The 16,140-nt window shown below is 40.5% G+C and overlaps 1 protein-coding gene across 2 annotated transcripts in view; it reads right to left on the bottom strand.

Annotated features, from left to right (window-relative positions):
- The window catches only part of spock1 (SPARC (osteonectin), cwcv and kazal like domains proteoglycan 1), a 128,617-nt gene extending 114,439 nt beyond the window's left edge, over positions 1-14,178 (bottom strand). Inside the window, exons 1-2 of one of the 2 annotated variants that reach the window (XM_051954618.1) lie at positions 13,951-14,178; positions 13,292-13,429 (exon numbers count right to left, since the gene is read on the bottom strand). In XM_051954618.1, the coding sequence (XP_051810578.1) occupies positions 13,292-13,426 (135 nt within the window). In that variant the 5' untranslated portion in view covers positions 13,427-13,429; positions 13,951-14,178. The remainder of the gene's footprint in view (positions 1-13,291; positions 13,430-13,950) is intronic. The other variant, XM_051954619.1, reaches the window with a different exon arrangement.
- Positions 14,179-16,140: the final 1,962 nt, after the last annotated feature.

Below are 16,140 nucleotides of genomic sequence, written 5' to 3'. Positions count from 1 at the left end.
CTGACATGGTTTTAGAGACAATAAACATCAGAACGAGAGATGGAGAGAAAGCAAGGAAGGAGGAGGAGACATGCTGCCACTGATAGAAAAGAGGACTGGTGAGGTGTGGAAAACGAGAAAACAAGCTACACACTACTTATTTCACAATGTGGCTGGGAAGGCTAGTTTCAAATGTGGCCTGAGCGAGACAGCCCACTTGCAAATGAAATCCAGTGCATTACATAATTGATTAGACCGCAGCCAAAACACAATATGTAGCCAAACAATTTATTCCAAAGACTGACGTGTAATTTGAAGGCTGTTCATACGATTATCTGCATCAGATATCACGATGGGCGAAGCGATGACTGTGTTCATCATCTCAGTAACAGCTAGTGTGATTACAGGAAACAAGCAGAGCCAGGCATATACAATCAATCTTGGTATAAAGCTGGTTTATGAATTGTAGATAAACCTCATTACATGATAGTGGAAAGAGGAAAATATGGTCCACAGCGTGCCAGGAAAATAACACCATACAAATAGAGATTATTGTGAAAGAGAAACAAATCTAACAACACTGAGAATTATCTTTTGTCGTCTTGTGCTCATGTTCCTGTGGATAAACCTTTATCTCCAACGATGTGTGGTAGGTGCACAGTTCTCTCTCTGTTGAGCTTTTTACAATCAGACACTTCTATATTGCACAATCAATAACTGATTATAGCTTCTCCAGAGTCCACCGGTAAAGCCACGCATGGTCAGTCTGCATGTCCACAATTTGCAGAGATATGTTGAGAAATGGACTTTGCCACACATTTTTCTTGTTCTCCAGAGGATGAATCCTACTGACACGGGTAATCTCTTGACTTGATCCCTAGTATCATCAGATTCGTGGCTGAGAATGAATTTGCTTGACGGCTTTTTTGGATGGCATTTAGAGCAGGAATTCATGTTCTCCAGAGGATGGACTGGAATAAATTCAGTCCCCTGACTATTCAATTAGAGCCATCATCAGGTCCACATTTAATTTCAAACAATATTTTGGTTTTTGATCTAATACTTTTTATTTTTAAGTGTCTAGCACACTATTAGTGCTGCTAACAAATTGAAAGTTTGACAAACACATGAACAGTTTATCTGCTCTATCAGAATACTTGCATTGTCATTGTGAGCATGCTCCTTTTCAGATTTAGCTCAAAGCACCGTTGAGTCACGAGCACAGCGGCTAAAATATTGTTTTATATAAATCATTGAGACATCAAACCAAAGGAAAAGAAGGTGCGTTTGAGATAATGAAGAGAAATCAATCCAAAATAATCAAAAGCAACATTCTCTTTGTCACCCCACTTCAATGTTCATTCCTTTTTTTTGCAGTCGAATTATCTACATCCAATGATTCTCCATTCCACTGTTCATTTCCCTTCTTTCAGCACAAATTTCTCACTAAAAAACTGGACACAGGGCCTCCCAAATACAAAGCTTAGCTGCCATATAAAAATAATATGCATTCTATTTCAGACATCTGTTAGGTGGCATTCCAGGGCTATATTCTAACATAAAAGCTTTCAAAGAAGAAAAGCAATGAATCAAAGAGCAGGCAGCAGCAGGCATGAACCCAAGACCTCACACTCCCACCACAACAATGCTGTCAGTGTGCCAACAGTAACTTTCTAGTTGGCAGAGCAACAAGCAGGCAAATAAGGTTGCTATTGCTCATCTCCATTCGCAGAGTACACTTACAAACCCGATTACAAGAAGACAAATCAAGCAGTGACATATGGACAGATAAAGAGGGAGCCAGACCCTGAAGACAAAAAAGACACATCTGATCACACACTAGAACCGGCACACAGCGGGGGTGACAGCTCCATCAATGGCAGTGGCAAGAGGAACACTCACACAAACACATGCAGAACTATTGTGACATACTGTATATAAATATGTCTATATTCTAACACTGACATGCAGACATCAAAACAAGCTAGGCATAGTTTTTGCATGAAACCAGACATACGTTTGTTATTATGCAAGATATGCAGAGGTACAATTCAGCACATGGACGCACACACACACAGATATCCTGCCTCCTTACAAGCAGCTGTTACATAAGAGTGAAAATTCTACAATATAACAGACATATGTTGACAGAAAGATTGTGGCCTATCATTAATATAATGCAGATTTTTAACAACAGCCATGGAAATGAAATATGCTAGAAATACAGGGAGCACAGCTTGAAGGCATATGGATAACTACTGCATGCAGGGTAATGGCATATTAACACTGGAAACGTAATCTGTTGCAGTGCTGAAATCATTAGTTGAATAATAAATTACACGACTGGCAGAAAATTAGTCTGCAAGAATTTTGGTATTTTTTTATGGATATGAAGCTTTTCTCAGTCTAAAAGTTCTTTGTGCAGCATTCGGAACTATTGGATATCACTCGAACACGAGAATCTCAGACCACACTTCCACAACCAGCGAGAGCCAACAGAAAATTATTCAGTCACATTAAATGGCCATAGCAAGTTTTTTTTGTCACCTCAAGTAACATCATCTTGACTTCTCCTATTTGTTCTTTTTTTTCCGCTTGTGTCTGTTCAACTATTTTTGTGTCCGCTTCCACGCTCCACTAGACCGAAGCAGACCCGTGGATGGAACAGGTCGGCTCGTGGATGGACTGGAGTGGTCCATTGTGTGGAAACACAGTTAAAAAGACAAGTGGAGAAGAAGCAGCAGAGGAAAGCCTCAAAACAGCAGTAGACACTCACATTCAGTTGAAATGAAAGGAGTGTAAATTAATTCAGTTCGTGATGATCTCCGTCTGTTTATAAGCATGGGGAGGACCAACAGTTTCAAAGGGAGGGACTCACATGCACTAAGATGCATGTACGGCCAGCCATCTGCCAAAACATGGAATAGAGAAACTCTGGTTACTCTGCTTCTCCCCACAATGAACACTGCACATACACACTTTCAATTCACTCTGCACTTTCACAGATTGTCTTGATGGTGGAACACTGACACCGTTAATGTTATTTACATCTGGTGAATTGTTGTAGCTTATGGACGCTGCTACCCTCCATTGCTGCACTGACTATTTTACATTTCTTGCTGCTGTTGTACATGGTGCAATATTGTACATAGGTTTTATGTATTGTTTACCTAGTTTTTTCCCCCCTCATTGTAATACTTATATATGTATATATTTTTCTTAGGCTGTCAAACTGTTTGTTCTCATGTCACGTGGTTAGAATGACAACTGAAGTAGAGTTTGAGTGTGAGATGTCATTCCTCCATTGTATCTCTACATGGCAGATAGTCGTTTTCAATATTGCTACATTTATATTCAAAATCATGCATATTTTACCTTAACATTAGGGGGTCTATCGATTATAAGCCTCTGTAGACACTGAGGATTCTGGACACTGCCTATAGCCCTGTCCGCAGCAGTACACAAAGTACACAGAATCTGTGATACTTAACTGTAATCTACTGAAGGTAGCAATGCCAGCAGCTACACATAAATATTAGTTCAACATGTGCAATATATGTAAGCCAATGCAATCAGTCGTATAAGAATAGACACCGGATTATGTGTTGAAAAGATATAAGCCTTCTGATAAAATATTGCTGGAAGCAAGGGATCCAAATAGAGCTACAGAACTAGCAGTATTTCAGGTATTTTCCTTGTGCTGTGTTGGTGGCGTCTCTTTTTTGGTGCATCTTCAAACAAAAGCAGCAAATCAGACAGCATCTCTTCAAGGAATCAACAGCTTAGCAGGACAGCTTCATATCAGCGCCAAGTAGGCCGACAGAAAGACAATCCCCACAGAGAAAGAATGAAGTTTTGAGGGGCTGCCACGACAAAGCTTATTGAAACACAAACACACACACACACTGTATTGATGATGAATTCCACATTTCTTCTATCCTTCCATCCCGTGCCTGTCCATCTGTTCTGCCCACGGTGTTGATGGGCTTCACATTTAAGCTCCTCCTCTTCCACCATCTCTTTTTTCTCTGTTTCTTCTTTCTTATCAGTAGCCAAAATTACTGGCAATCCTTTAGCTCCCCTGCTTTGTCTGTCTCTTTGTTGTACCCTCCAACATACGCACACACAAACACACCTCACAATCTATTCATCCTGGTCATCAGGGAGAGTGACCTTTGTCTTTCCTGTGACCGAATTGTCCTCCACTGGGTTTGTATGTGTGTGTGTGTGTGTGTGTTTAAATCTGTTTTCCAGCCTTTTTACACTCCCATTGATTATATGAAAGCTCCAATCAGGGTTACCCTGCCCAGTAAATTTAGTGATCGATCTCTCCATGAGTTTCACAGTAGATGGGACCCCGTGTGCATGTATTTCTGCATCACATCTTCTGCAGATACATGAGCAAGACAGACACAGACAATTTCAGACAGTCAGTGTAAAAAAAGATATGACACGGCACAGAAAAATGCACTTGCAGCTGCAACGATGCCTTAAAATTTGTCCCTCTACACACATCAACAACCATAGTCTGTCAGAGCAGAGATTAGAATCAGAATTTTCTCATTTGAAATCAATACCTCAAAGTGAGAAAAATGTATGCAGAAGAGAACATGGGAGGAAAAATGGGATAAAAGGTGCAGAAAGCATCAGAAGAAGCTGGTTTATTCTGAAGGGCACTGTTTCATCAGGAATTAGAATGGGAAGAGCCAGGAGAGAGGGAGACGACGACAAAGTGCATGAAGAGAAGGTACAGAGGCGGCTAAAGAGGAGAATGAGAAATGGAGGGCAGAGCAGGAGAGAGATAAGAAAGAATGACAGGTGTTCAGCTACGATTTCGATTAATTGACGGAACTACTGTATGTCTGCTGGATAGTGTTCACTCAGAAGGTTTGTGTGTGCGCGTCAGGGAAGGTGAAGGTGACTCCAGGGTTCGTCTCGTCTAAGCTGCTTCTCTAAACAGCAGGCCGCCCCTCCCCCCCAGCCATACAGCCAACCAATCAGAACACACACACACACATTAGGGCACAAAAATAGATATACAGAAGACCACCATTTAATTTGGAAGCAGAGGGATGCTCCCAGGTGTGAATGCGTTGGGCCTGAAAAAGAACATGCAATGCTAAGCAAAACCCTTTCCTCCATGAATGCAAAATAGATACATGTAAAACAAGCTACTAGATGAACCGGTGTTGAATTGAAAATAGCAGCATCACGTCAGACACTTTTGTTGCAGAATGGCAATTCAAAAATCCTTGTAGACACAGTCCACTTTTTTGATAGACAGTGACTGGCAGCTCCACTTTTCAGAAAAGAAAACGCTGCTGTTAAAAGACGTCACCATTTAATTCTAATTGTGAGAACGAGCTGACGTTCTTCGCACAACATAGACAATTACAGTACAACTACAAAACACATACACAGCAGTTGTTAACTAAGCTTTCTCCATGCCACCAGGTGCATCAGTGAATGAATGGACAGTCAGGAGATGGCATGCATTTACACAAATGTAGGAGGAAATAAGCAGCGGACCATTCAGAGTCCACCACAAATACGACTTTGTTCATTTCTGTATACCTGACAGCATGGAAGCAGGGTAGAAAACAGGATTTCAGTAGGAAAAAAGGGAGTGTGGAAGGAGCACAGGGACAAGAAAATCCTATTTTGGGAGGGGAAAAAACAGATTCAGAAGAGCTAAGACAACTTTTCCACTTCTTCAGGATAAAAGTGAGGCTGGCAGAATGGCAGTGACAGCTTTTTTGTCAGGGGAGGAGAGGACTGTCAAAAACAGCTGTATTTTGTGGCAGCAACAATTCAGATAGGTAGTAATCAGAATACAGTTACATTCTTAAAATCAATAGATTACTTAAGTAAAAAATGCATCATTAAGTTGCCATGAGCCACTGACTTAAAACAAAGCAAATCTTTAGTAAACTAATCAGACATTGTATCCTACAGTCCACACATGACATGGCATGAGATGATTGAATTGACACACAGCCAGAGCAGGAATACTGGAAATTTAAAGATCATTTCACATTCATAGAAAACATCGCTGCTTTTGACCCCTTAAGACTCCACTTCTAAAGAAACACCTTGACTTATAAGTTATATTTTTGTGCAGCTAACCTTGAATGCCTTCGAGTTAAATTTCCTGAATTGCATGTTGTCTTCGTAACCCATCTGTTAGCCGACTGCTGATCAGTCTGTGAACTTTGTCAGCATAGATGCCAGATGGCTAAGCGGGTCTAGCCAAACAAACAAACCTGGCAATTTAGGGCAATAAATTACACTTCAGAAACAAAGCGATTAGGAAAAAGTCCTACAATGGGACTGGATATTAACTCTGTTGCAGGAAATTCAAAAACCACCTCAAGCCATGGGCAAAAACATTTTTGCAAAACTGGAGACGTTCATCAAAATTTTGCCATTTTCATCAACTTTTCTAATGCAATACTTAAAAAATGCACAAACATATGGTATAAAAAACATGCATACTGTTACATGCATTAATAGAGGCCAGACCATGCATTACATTACAAATCAGGAGTCAGTAGAGAAATACATTCTGAAAGGAACCTTCCCATTGCAAATATGAACAACTTTCTGTGTTTAGCAGCTTTTGAAACTATGCACACATTTCGCCTGGTACAAAGAAGTATTTGATATCAATACCAACATGAAAACACACAAGTTAACACAAAATCATACAAAGAAGAGTAGAAATAGTAATATTCTAAGCTCACTTTTTATCTGTACGATTGTCTACACATGTATTTTACAGTGACCACCTTAAGCTCATGCTAAAAAACTCCAACACTAATTGGACCTCAGCACAAACTTCCAAAATCTTTCCTTGCACAATACAAATACAGACCAATAATGGACTCATTCAGGCCGGAATAGCAGAGCTGACCCAAACTGGCCAGCTCAGCAATCCCCAGCCCATAAAATGTCTTAACTGATAGATTTAACAAGTCTGTAAAACAGCAAATATACGAGGAGATTTTCACACTGTTATCCAAACTGTAAACACTTCTATTATATTGCATGCATTCAATTTTGTGACTTTGCTTTTCACAAATACTGCAATGTTATAAATAGTTTTGTGCCAAATCCCGCAGTATTTCCTCTCCTCACTGCAGTCGATATATAAGATTGTGGGCAGCAGCTTTAAATGTGAGGTGAACAAGGTGAAGTAATTAGGCATATAATTTAGAAATACTGAAGGAGGATAATTATCTATTAAGAACACTTGAGGAAAGCGTCCTCAGGTTCAATTAACTTCCAAATATAAGGACTGGATTTCTGTGCGAGGAGAGCTGGAGCAGGTGAATGTCTCCCAGCAGTCTGCTGACAGTGATGCCTCCATTTGAGTGTAAATCGGTGTAGTTACACTTTGATGCTTCATGGCTGTAACTTTGCTTCCAGATTTGAATTGGTTATTAAGATCTTCTGTTGTTACTCAGCGGAACACTTTGATGTAGCCAACAACACGAGGCAGCTGCAGGCTTACAACAAAGTTGACCCTGTCACAAACAGAAACATAGTTGAACTCAGTGCTGCATACAAATGTGCATTCATTCTCTGCAGCTATACTTTGTTTGCATAAAAGCTTATGAAAATTAAAATGGTTACTGTAACCTACGGGGGGGGAATGGAAAAAACTGTTGGCATAAACAACGACAAGTCATTTGGCAGAAGAGCAACAAAGGTGGTTGAGCAAATTTAGGGATTAAGAAACAATTTACTGGGTCAAAAACATTTGGTATCCTCTGAAAAGCTGCACCAAATCTCTGAAGCATACATACAACATAATAGACAAAAAGAAACGGGAAGAAATTGAAGCAATTTACCACAAAACAACTAATCATCATGGTACAGGAAAACACACAGTTACACAATAGCGACAATTTGTACCAGCTCAGCCAGCCTGTCTGTCTACACACTACAGTCATTTATTCCACAAATGTGTCTTTTTGTCTCTACAAACCGTCAGAAATTCATTTCCGCGCAACTATACAAACAAGCAACAAAGACACTGGATTTTTTTTGATTGATAAAAATATTCTTAGGCTGACAAAATGGGATGATGATAAGGGACATTTTTAATTCCTACTGCATGTCTTTCCTCAACAGAAATGGGCTGGATAATAAAACCGTCTCGATCGCTGCATTACGCTTATCTTCCGACACATTGCAGTTCAGCTATTAATCATGTGCCAAATCATGTGAAAGAGCAAATCTTACTTTCCTGATGTTTTCAAGATAAGGCACCTGAACTTTGACAATTTAACTACTGCAGCAGCTCCTCTGTCAAGAAATGGACACTTATGCATTATGCAGGAGGGAGCAAGTGGCTCATCAACAGGGATGCAGAGTGAAACATGGCAGGCAGAGGAGAACAGCAGAGAGGAGGAGTCACGGGTGAGGGCAGGGGGAGAAAGTGTGGGTGGGTGGGGGGGAATAGAGAGGGCTATGGATGAGGAACCACAGGGTCATTCACTGCTCACAGATAGAGAAAGAAAATGAGGAGTATGGAGGAAAAATGTGGAGTTCATGACTCTGAGAATTGAGCGAAGGGTAGTGAATTGGTTGAGCGACAGAGAGACAGAAGTACCGTTATAAACACCAGCTGTGCTTCACATGGAAAGAATAATAAAAGATTAAAGTGAAGATGAGATTCACCTGAAAAACCGTCCTTGAATTGGAGCTCAACTGATGCTCTACATTCAGATGATGTAACCGTATATTTTTACACTAAAGTTCTAATAATTCTGGTATTAAATAGTCTAGACAGATTTTACATTTTGACAATAAAGCACTATTCTAACTGGACTTCCCCAGCCATCTGCCCCATTGTGATATGCTGGTTGTCCAACTTCCCTCCTGTGAAACATAATCAGCTACTTGACAGTCTGAGTAACAAAAACACTGTTTCAAAATGATTGTGGTTTTTACGATGCATGCCATTTTTCGTACTGACCACTACTGACACTTCTGTAAGAGTCCCAATTATTTCATGTCACGCCGAGTCTAATGACGTCTTGGCCACAAAAACTGTACATTTCCAGTTTTGAAGCACGTCAAAACTGGTGCTCTTGTGCTCTTTGGCCGTCATGTTGTCGCCATACTGCTTTAAAGAGGCCATATTATGTTTTTTTTTTGTTGTTGTTTTTAGCATATTTTTTGCATCATGCAATTGCTTTCTGTGCATGTAGCCGGCCAATGGGAGCTACTCCTTCCCCAGAAAACACTGTTGCGTATTTATGTTGACACATTTGGACCACTGCTAATGTGACATGCCGTCAAACAGAGAATGAGCAGATTCCTCACAATTCGCCATTAGTTCCTCACTAGAGTCATTCTGGCGAGAGGTTCACCCCTATACTTAGAGATGTCATGTAATTTGCCTCGCTTTCATTGGACCAGCTGACCAATCAAAACAGACTGGGCTTTTCGGGAGTGGCTTTAATATGATCAAAGCTTAAACAGAGCTTTTCAGCGAGAGAACGGGAGGAGGTGCTACAGCAGCAGTACAGTGTAAAGAATTACATATTTATTTTAACACTGAAGCATGGAAACCTATTGTAGTAGACATTCAAGCATTCATTCAGGTCATGGTATTCCTCAAAGCCTAAGTAGAAGATTATTGTCATTTTTGGTTCTTGAAGATATTTCATATCTAATATAAACAATTTATTTAGTCCGGACCAATGAGGAGTACCAACAACATATCGTCACCCCAAACTCACATGACTAAAGGCTGCCAAAAACTCACATGCTTTGAGGTGTGAACGGTTGTGAAACTGGCAGTTTTCACAACAGTGGAACTACTCAAATAGTTACTTGTGGTGAAACATCTCAAGGTTGCATCATAAGTACTTCATAATTGGTGTTTTATACCCAGTCATCTGTTTATAGATGACTGCTCCAGTTTAACATAGATGGCTTCCTTCAATATTCTCAACAAACCATCTGTCTTCTCTATGAATGTCCCTTATCCTTTAGATGCAGACTCTGTTCAAGCAGCTCTGTAAATGTGCCAATATGGGCTCTTAAAAACCTGAAAACATTAAGAAGAAAGAAGTGGGGAGCAATCATGCACAGGGAAAACAGAGCAAGAATGCAATGATGCAAAGTGAACCTGAGACTCATCTGTGTATTCTTCACCATACTAAGTTGTGCTCTGATTAACTGACCAGTAAATGAGGCTCATAAGAACATTCAACCGATTGCAGTGATCTGGATTTGGCACCAAGCGTCTAAATCAGTCATCTTGGATCTGCCCTATAGGATGATTTAAGATCCACATTTATGATTATACGATCAGTATCAAGGGATCTAAGAGCAAGTCCTGATTACAATCGCTGTCCCTCAAGAGCAGGCTTTCCTCAATCATCAAATTCAGGCAGTTGCAACAGTGGTTGTTTCGTAGTTTGAAATTGATTCCTACAGAGCCACATTGTCTTTAGGTGCTGCTGCATGTGATATCAAAGGGGTTGGTGCCAGAGAGAGGAGGAGAGGAATCACTGAGAAAGAATGGAGGAGGAAAGAAGACACAGTGAGAAAATAACGGCAGCCAGTCTTGCAGGAGAAATTGCGACCAGCAGGATTTCCAATGTGATAGGTCACACAACACACACACACAGGCACACACATAAAAACTACATCAGCGACTGCATTTGGATGGTAGCATTGCTTAAAATATTAAACAAATGTCACAGCCTTTCCCCCTATCTATTGCTCCTCCTCTCCCTCCCTGTTCTCCTCTCCTGTCCTCCAGTGACAGTTTCCTGTTAATGAGTTTCATTTGCACAGGAGACCATAGAGTGGAATAAAGAGTGGGCAGCACACACACACACCGCAGGTAGCAGATCTCTGGCTGAGTGTACACCGCCATGACCATCTCTCACATCACAGTTCCAGTGCTGTGTAGGGAAGGCCAGCTCTAATAAGGCCAAAGTTACCCCTCTCTCCACCGAAATCTCTGGAGAATATGTTAGCAGGCACCAAACGACATCGTAATATGAAGAGTATGGAATCAAATGGAAGAACGGCGATTGCACTGCTGTCATTATTAAGCCTGATGATGACTGGAGAGTTGGCTAGCTCAGCTTCGCCATGACTCCCCAGCTGAAGTCAGACTCAGGGCTGAGAGGAAAATTGTGTTGCTCTAAGAAAGAACACAGGCTTGTTCTAATTCTTCGAAGAACACGTCATGAGTAAACGTCTCTGGGTGTCAGGATTTAACTTCAGTTTGTGAATTATTTAAAACAGCTCGAGATGTATCCTAACCCGTTTAGGAGGAGGATGGAAGTTATACACTCAGAGCTGGAGGTCATGAGCTTTCCAGGAAAAAGATGCTTTCGGAATGTGTGATTCCAAAGATAGAGCGAATCCCAACAGAGTCCCTCACATTCAGTTCCAGCTCTGCATTGAAGCTGCAATGTTTAAACTCAAGACTACAAAACACCAACAAATGGCAGCATCTTCCAAATGATTTCAAACTAATTTCCCCCAAATTCAAACTGATTTGTTTTCTTTTACAAACTTGTGGACGTTCACTTGACATATATTGTTCTACGAGTGTTAATGGCTGCAAAGCAAGTGTCAATTTTAGGTCTTATTGCAGAGTAACTGGGTGTTTTGTGTCACAGTAACTAGCCCTTGAGAATCACATTACAACTTCAAACAAACTTTCAGCATCTTCATATGAAACACCAGCTGTACTGCATACACTCAGCCTTTCTTAAAAGCTCCCTACTGGGAAAATCAAGCTTTTTACCTTGTCAGCATGTCCTTATGGCATTTTTTATATGCCGGATGACACACAATGAGCAAAATAAGCAGTCGCTTTGAAACAGCAGCGTGCCAGTGATTAAAATGTCTCAAAAACATGGATTCAGACTCACTAGTATCTAAAACAAACCAAAGGAACTTATCCTGTCATTTATGGGCTATGCTTTTCCGTATCATTCTTCTTTTTCAGAATCTATTTCTGGTTCGAATATTCATGACTGAGTTACTCCAACTTCACAGCATGCCATTGTGTAGCACAGGGTGGTTTTATGGAGTTTGTGCTGAGTCATGGGTGAGCTGGTGTGCTCCAGCTGCAGCAAACAGGATTTCATAGAGCCATTTACTTCACAGATAAAAAGCTAAAACTTATTTATTTTTGTGATAAAGTATAATTTAAATTACATTTAAGCTATGCAGTGAGTTTTAATTTGTTTTTACATCTACAGTAAGGGAACACTACTCTTGCAGTCTTGCCAGCCAAACACCAATCTGCAACAACATTAAAACCACAACATCTATTATGCCATCAGAATGCCAAGTTCTGCTGGGAAACATTTCATTCATGTAGATGTTATCTCAAAGTACACCACCCATTTAAAAAAAAATGTTCCAGACCAAGCACACTTACATATGTTGTGTTTAACGTAAATATGTAGCTTAAGGTGTATTTTTATGGGGTTAAGTCATTGACTGGAGGCTACTTCTGACTATTAGCAAGAGCATTTTGAGAATATAGCAACCCAGTTTTCAAACCATGAACTGATAAAACAACACAAAAAACTGTTTTGCATCAATATATCTACACCTTTCATTTAGTTAGCTGGTGGAGGCTACATGGCTGCTTCAGACAAAACAATATCATCCAATTTACACCTGATATCCTCAAATAAACAAGTCTCAGTGATTAATTTGAACCACATACATAACTTTAAACTTAGTATGTACATGAGCTCCAATGTAGACTTCACAATAATTCATTGTCAGACGAGTGATGACAGTAAAGGGTTTGTGAGGTAAACAGAAAAGAACAGGGCAGGAAAACCAAACACAAACTACAACCTTAGAGGTGTTTTGAATGCCATTGTACATAATAAGCAACATATTCATATTTGCTTGTACAGACTGAAACTGGCAATACATTTTCAGGAATAAATGCCTGTTATTGTGGTATGGCTACTTGAAACAGAATGAAACGACGACATGTCATAATGTCATCACTGGCAAAGGGAAAACAGGCAGCTCAGTGGGGAAATCAATGAACCGTAAGCTGTCGAGATTTTTCCCCCTCATGTGCAGAAGTGTGATGTTGTTTGTCTATGAGTCTGATTGGCTTTCAATCAGGGTTTGAACCTGCTGAGTTTCTACAAGGTGGATTATGCCTGCTGGCAAGTGCTCAAGTACTCACAGGGTGTATCAAGGGCACAGTGTGCACAGATAAACACACACACATAGAAGGACACACAAACAAGCACAATGAAGCTAATTATAAAGCCATCCTTTTGGTGCAACTCACATCTCTGAATCTGTTCCAGGATCTGTCCTTGTTGTACTGAGCCACGGTGCCCAGCCATTTCTCGTTACTGTTGCCGGAGACCAGCGTTTCTCCGCTCAGCAAGAGAGCCACGACAGGTAGCAGAAAGAGGAACATCTTCTGGAAGCAGACAGACAGAAGAGAGGAGAGAGGGGGAGATTTTAGAGGCAGTCCGGATGAGGGAAGACCGATCCAGAGGACCGGAGGATGTTGAAAAGTGCACGGAGAACAGAGTGAAGTGACTTTACAGAAAACACAACTCTCACGATGTGACGCATAGTGGGTCAGGGTGTCACACACACACACACACACACACAATACAACGGAGCTGTGTTTGTGGCGGCGCGCAGTGATCATTTCATCAAACTGCTGATCCTTTTTCCTTCTAATCGGATTATGAACATTGGAGAGTTGTCACCGCGGCAGATGGGCAACAGCGAACCAGCAGCTCCACAGCTTCCTCTTCTTTTCTTCCGCTAATTTAAAAAGCAATTAGCGGCGTCAACACAATTCACAACTGCCGCACACCACGGAGCTCTGTCTCGGCTCTCATCTTCCGCCGGCAGATCCCGCAATTCACTTTCTAATTTAGATTTCTTTGTTGGTGGGAAGAATCCAGTCACTGATGGAGCGTTACCTACCTGGGATACTTCGTTGGTGTCCAATTCTGATTCCGGGGGGAAATAAGTCCACTGCCCCGGGCGCTCCAGTTGTAGAACCCGACAGCTTTTAGGGGGATTCACGGCTAAAAAAAACAGAAGCGGGAGCAGCGAGGACGAGTGGACCGGGTCCGGGAGCTTTCCTTCTTTCTTTCTCCTCCTCCTCGGTCACCAGACACCGCCTCCTCTCTCTCTCCCTCTACTCTCTCACTAACCGTGTCACTGATTTTCAGCGGGGATTTTTTTTCTCTTTTTTTATGTTCACACCAGAGCGCACACAGGCAGGCAGAGAGGCAGGATTTGGGGGGGAAAGCATGTCAAAGCGCTGTTCTCAGTGTACAAACACAAATTTCATCCCAGTCATCTCGCTCCTGCTGTCCAATTCCAGCTCGTGTGCATTACAATACATGCAATTAAGCTATATAAACTGTCAAATCTGCACATGATCCAGTTTTGTGAGGCTCAGACGTTTCAGCACCTCGGACAGAGGCAGCTCTTTATTTAATATTACATTATAAACCACAAATAGGACACATACTGTAAGTAGGACGTTCATTTCGGGGGAGGAATAAAACGATATAAGTTTAAATATTTAATCTCCGTCTCTCTTTTGTGTGCATACTTGATTTCATCGATGTCTCCAGTGCGTTCTGTGCCATTGTCTCGTTTTGGCACAGCCACACGTTTTTGTTTTTTGTCCTTATCTTCCTCAAAGTTTCCCTGCACTCATTATTTTGGCTGATATCATCACATACTTTTATATTTATTTATTTTTTAGTGGGCGTTTGGAAAATAGGCTACTACCAGGATTAATGTGGTCCTGATGAAAATAAAGGCTTTTGTTTTATTTATCAATTCAAACTCAACCTGCCTCCTGAAGCAGGGTTTTGTTTTTTGCCGAAGCTTTATTATGTATTTATAGTATGCAGCCCAAATGTTATTGTGCTGTTTTAATCTGGATTATTTTGTCACCCAAAGTTCAGTTGCTGGTTGAGCAGTGAACTTAAAAAAAAAATCCTCTGGGGAAACTACAGCCTTTGAGGATAGAGTCCTAGTTTTATTTTTATTTTTACTTTATGTTTTCAGCCCAGATTCAGGTTATACTGAATAGAAAGAGAGAAATGACCTCTAACAAAAACTTCAACTACTGCTTGTGCTTCATATTTGTCCACAATGTGCTTAAAAACAGATGGAGAATAGTTGTTATAAGGACCGGTTGAAGCTTTGCTAGTGTTTGGGTGTTGGGTTGTGCTTTCATACAAATCTGGTTCCAGTGACTTGCTGGTAATGCTTATGAAAACCATTTATTGTCATTTATTTTGAATCTAAATGCAGTTTAAAAATGAGATCTGTTTATAGTTCTGATGTTGCATAAGAACTTTTGTTACAAAAAAATGCATCACCTAAGTATTTTACATTTCTAACCCGTTTCCTCACCCATACGTTACATTAATAAATAGCACAGCAGAGTAAATATTTATTGAAGCAAAGCCAACTAATATTTGACAGGCACTTTTCAAACACTTCAAAATTAGCACCTGCAACCTTTATGCAATAGGTTTAACCATGCAACATGTATGGCCGAAATGCTACCAGAAGCCATTTTAAATGGAAAACCAAATGGAAAGCTCCACAGGCAAGAGGCGCAGGAACAACTACAACTCTTGTGGAGAGTGCCTTTTTCAAGCTGAAAGCAGCAGCTGATGCATCCTTAGAGAAATATTGCCACATACTTCTGTTTTTCAGATGATAAATACATTTTAAAGGGTTGATGCACTTACTTTGAACACTAGCGCCAAGTCATATGTGCAATATGAATTCAAAGGTCTTCAGAATGTCTTTAATTTTACAAATGAGAGAACACAATTTCTTTGTAAGCCCCTGCAATTTTGTTTTGGGTCATTGCAAGTTTATGCCAAATAAAAAAAAAACATAACGAAAAACAGGAAACAAAGTGGAAATGTATAAAACTTTAGTAGAGCTGCTCACATTTAAGTTACATATTGAGTTTTGCTACAAGCATCCTTACGTTGTAATATATTATTTAGTGAGAAAATTCTAAGAGAACACTTCTCCTGCCAGTCTTGCCTGAAAATCATAAGTGCAGTCACAACAATTAAACCACAACATCAATTGTGGCATTAGAATACAATGTTCTGCTGGGAAACTTGG

The sequence above is a fragment of the Acanthochromis polyacanthus genome, chromosome 10 (genome assembly GCF_021347895.1).
Source record: "Acanthochromis polyacanthus isolate Apoly-LR-REF ecotype Palm Island chromosome 10, KAUST_Apoly_ChrSc, whole genome shotgun sequence".
NCBI classification, from domain to species: domain Eukaryota; kingdom Metazoa; phylum Chordata; class Actinopteri; family Pomacentridae; genus Acanthochromis; species Acanthochromis polyacanthus.
The sequence above is the reverse complement of the archived record's forward strand: the minus strand, read 5'-3'. Positions and strand labels throughout refer to the sequence as shown.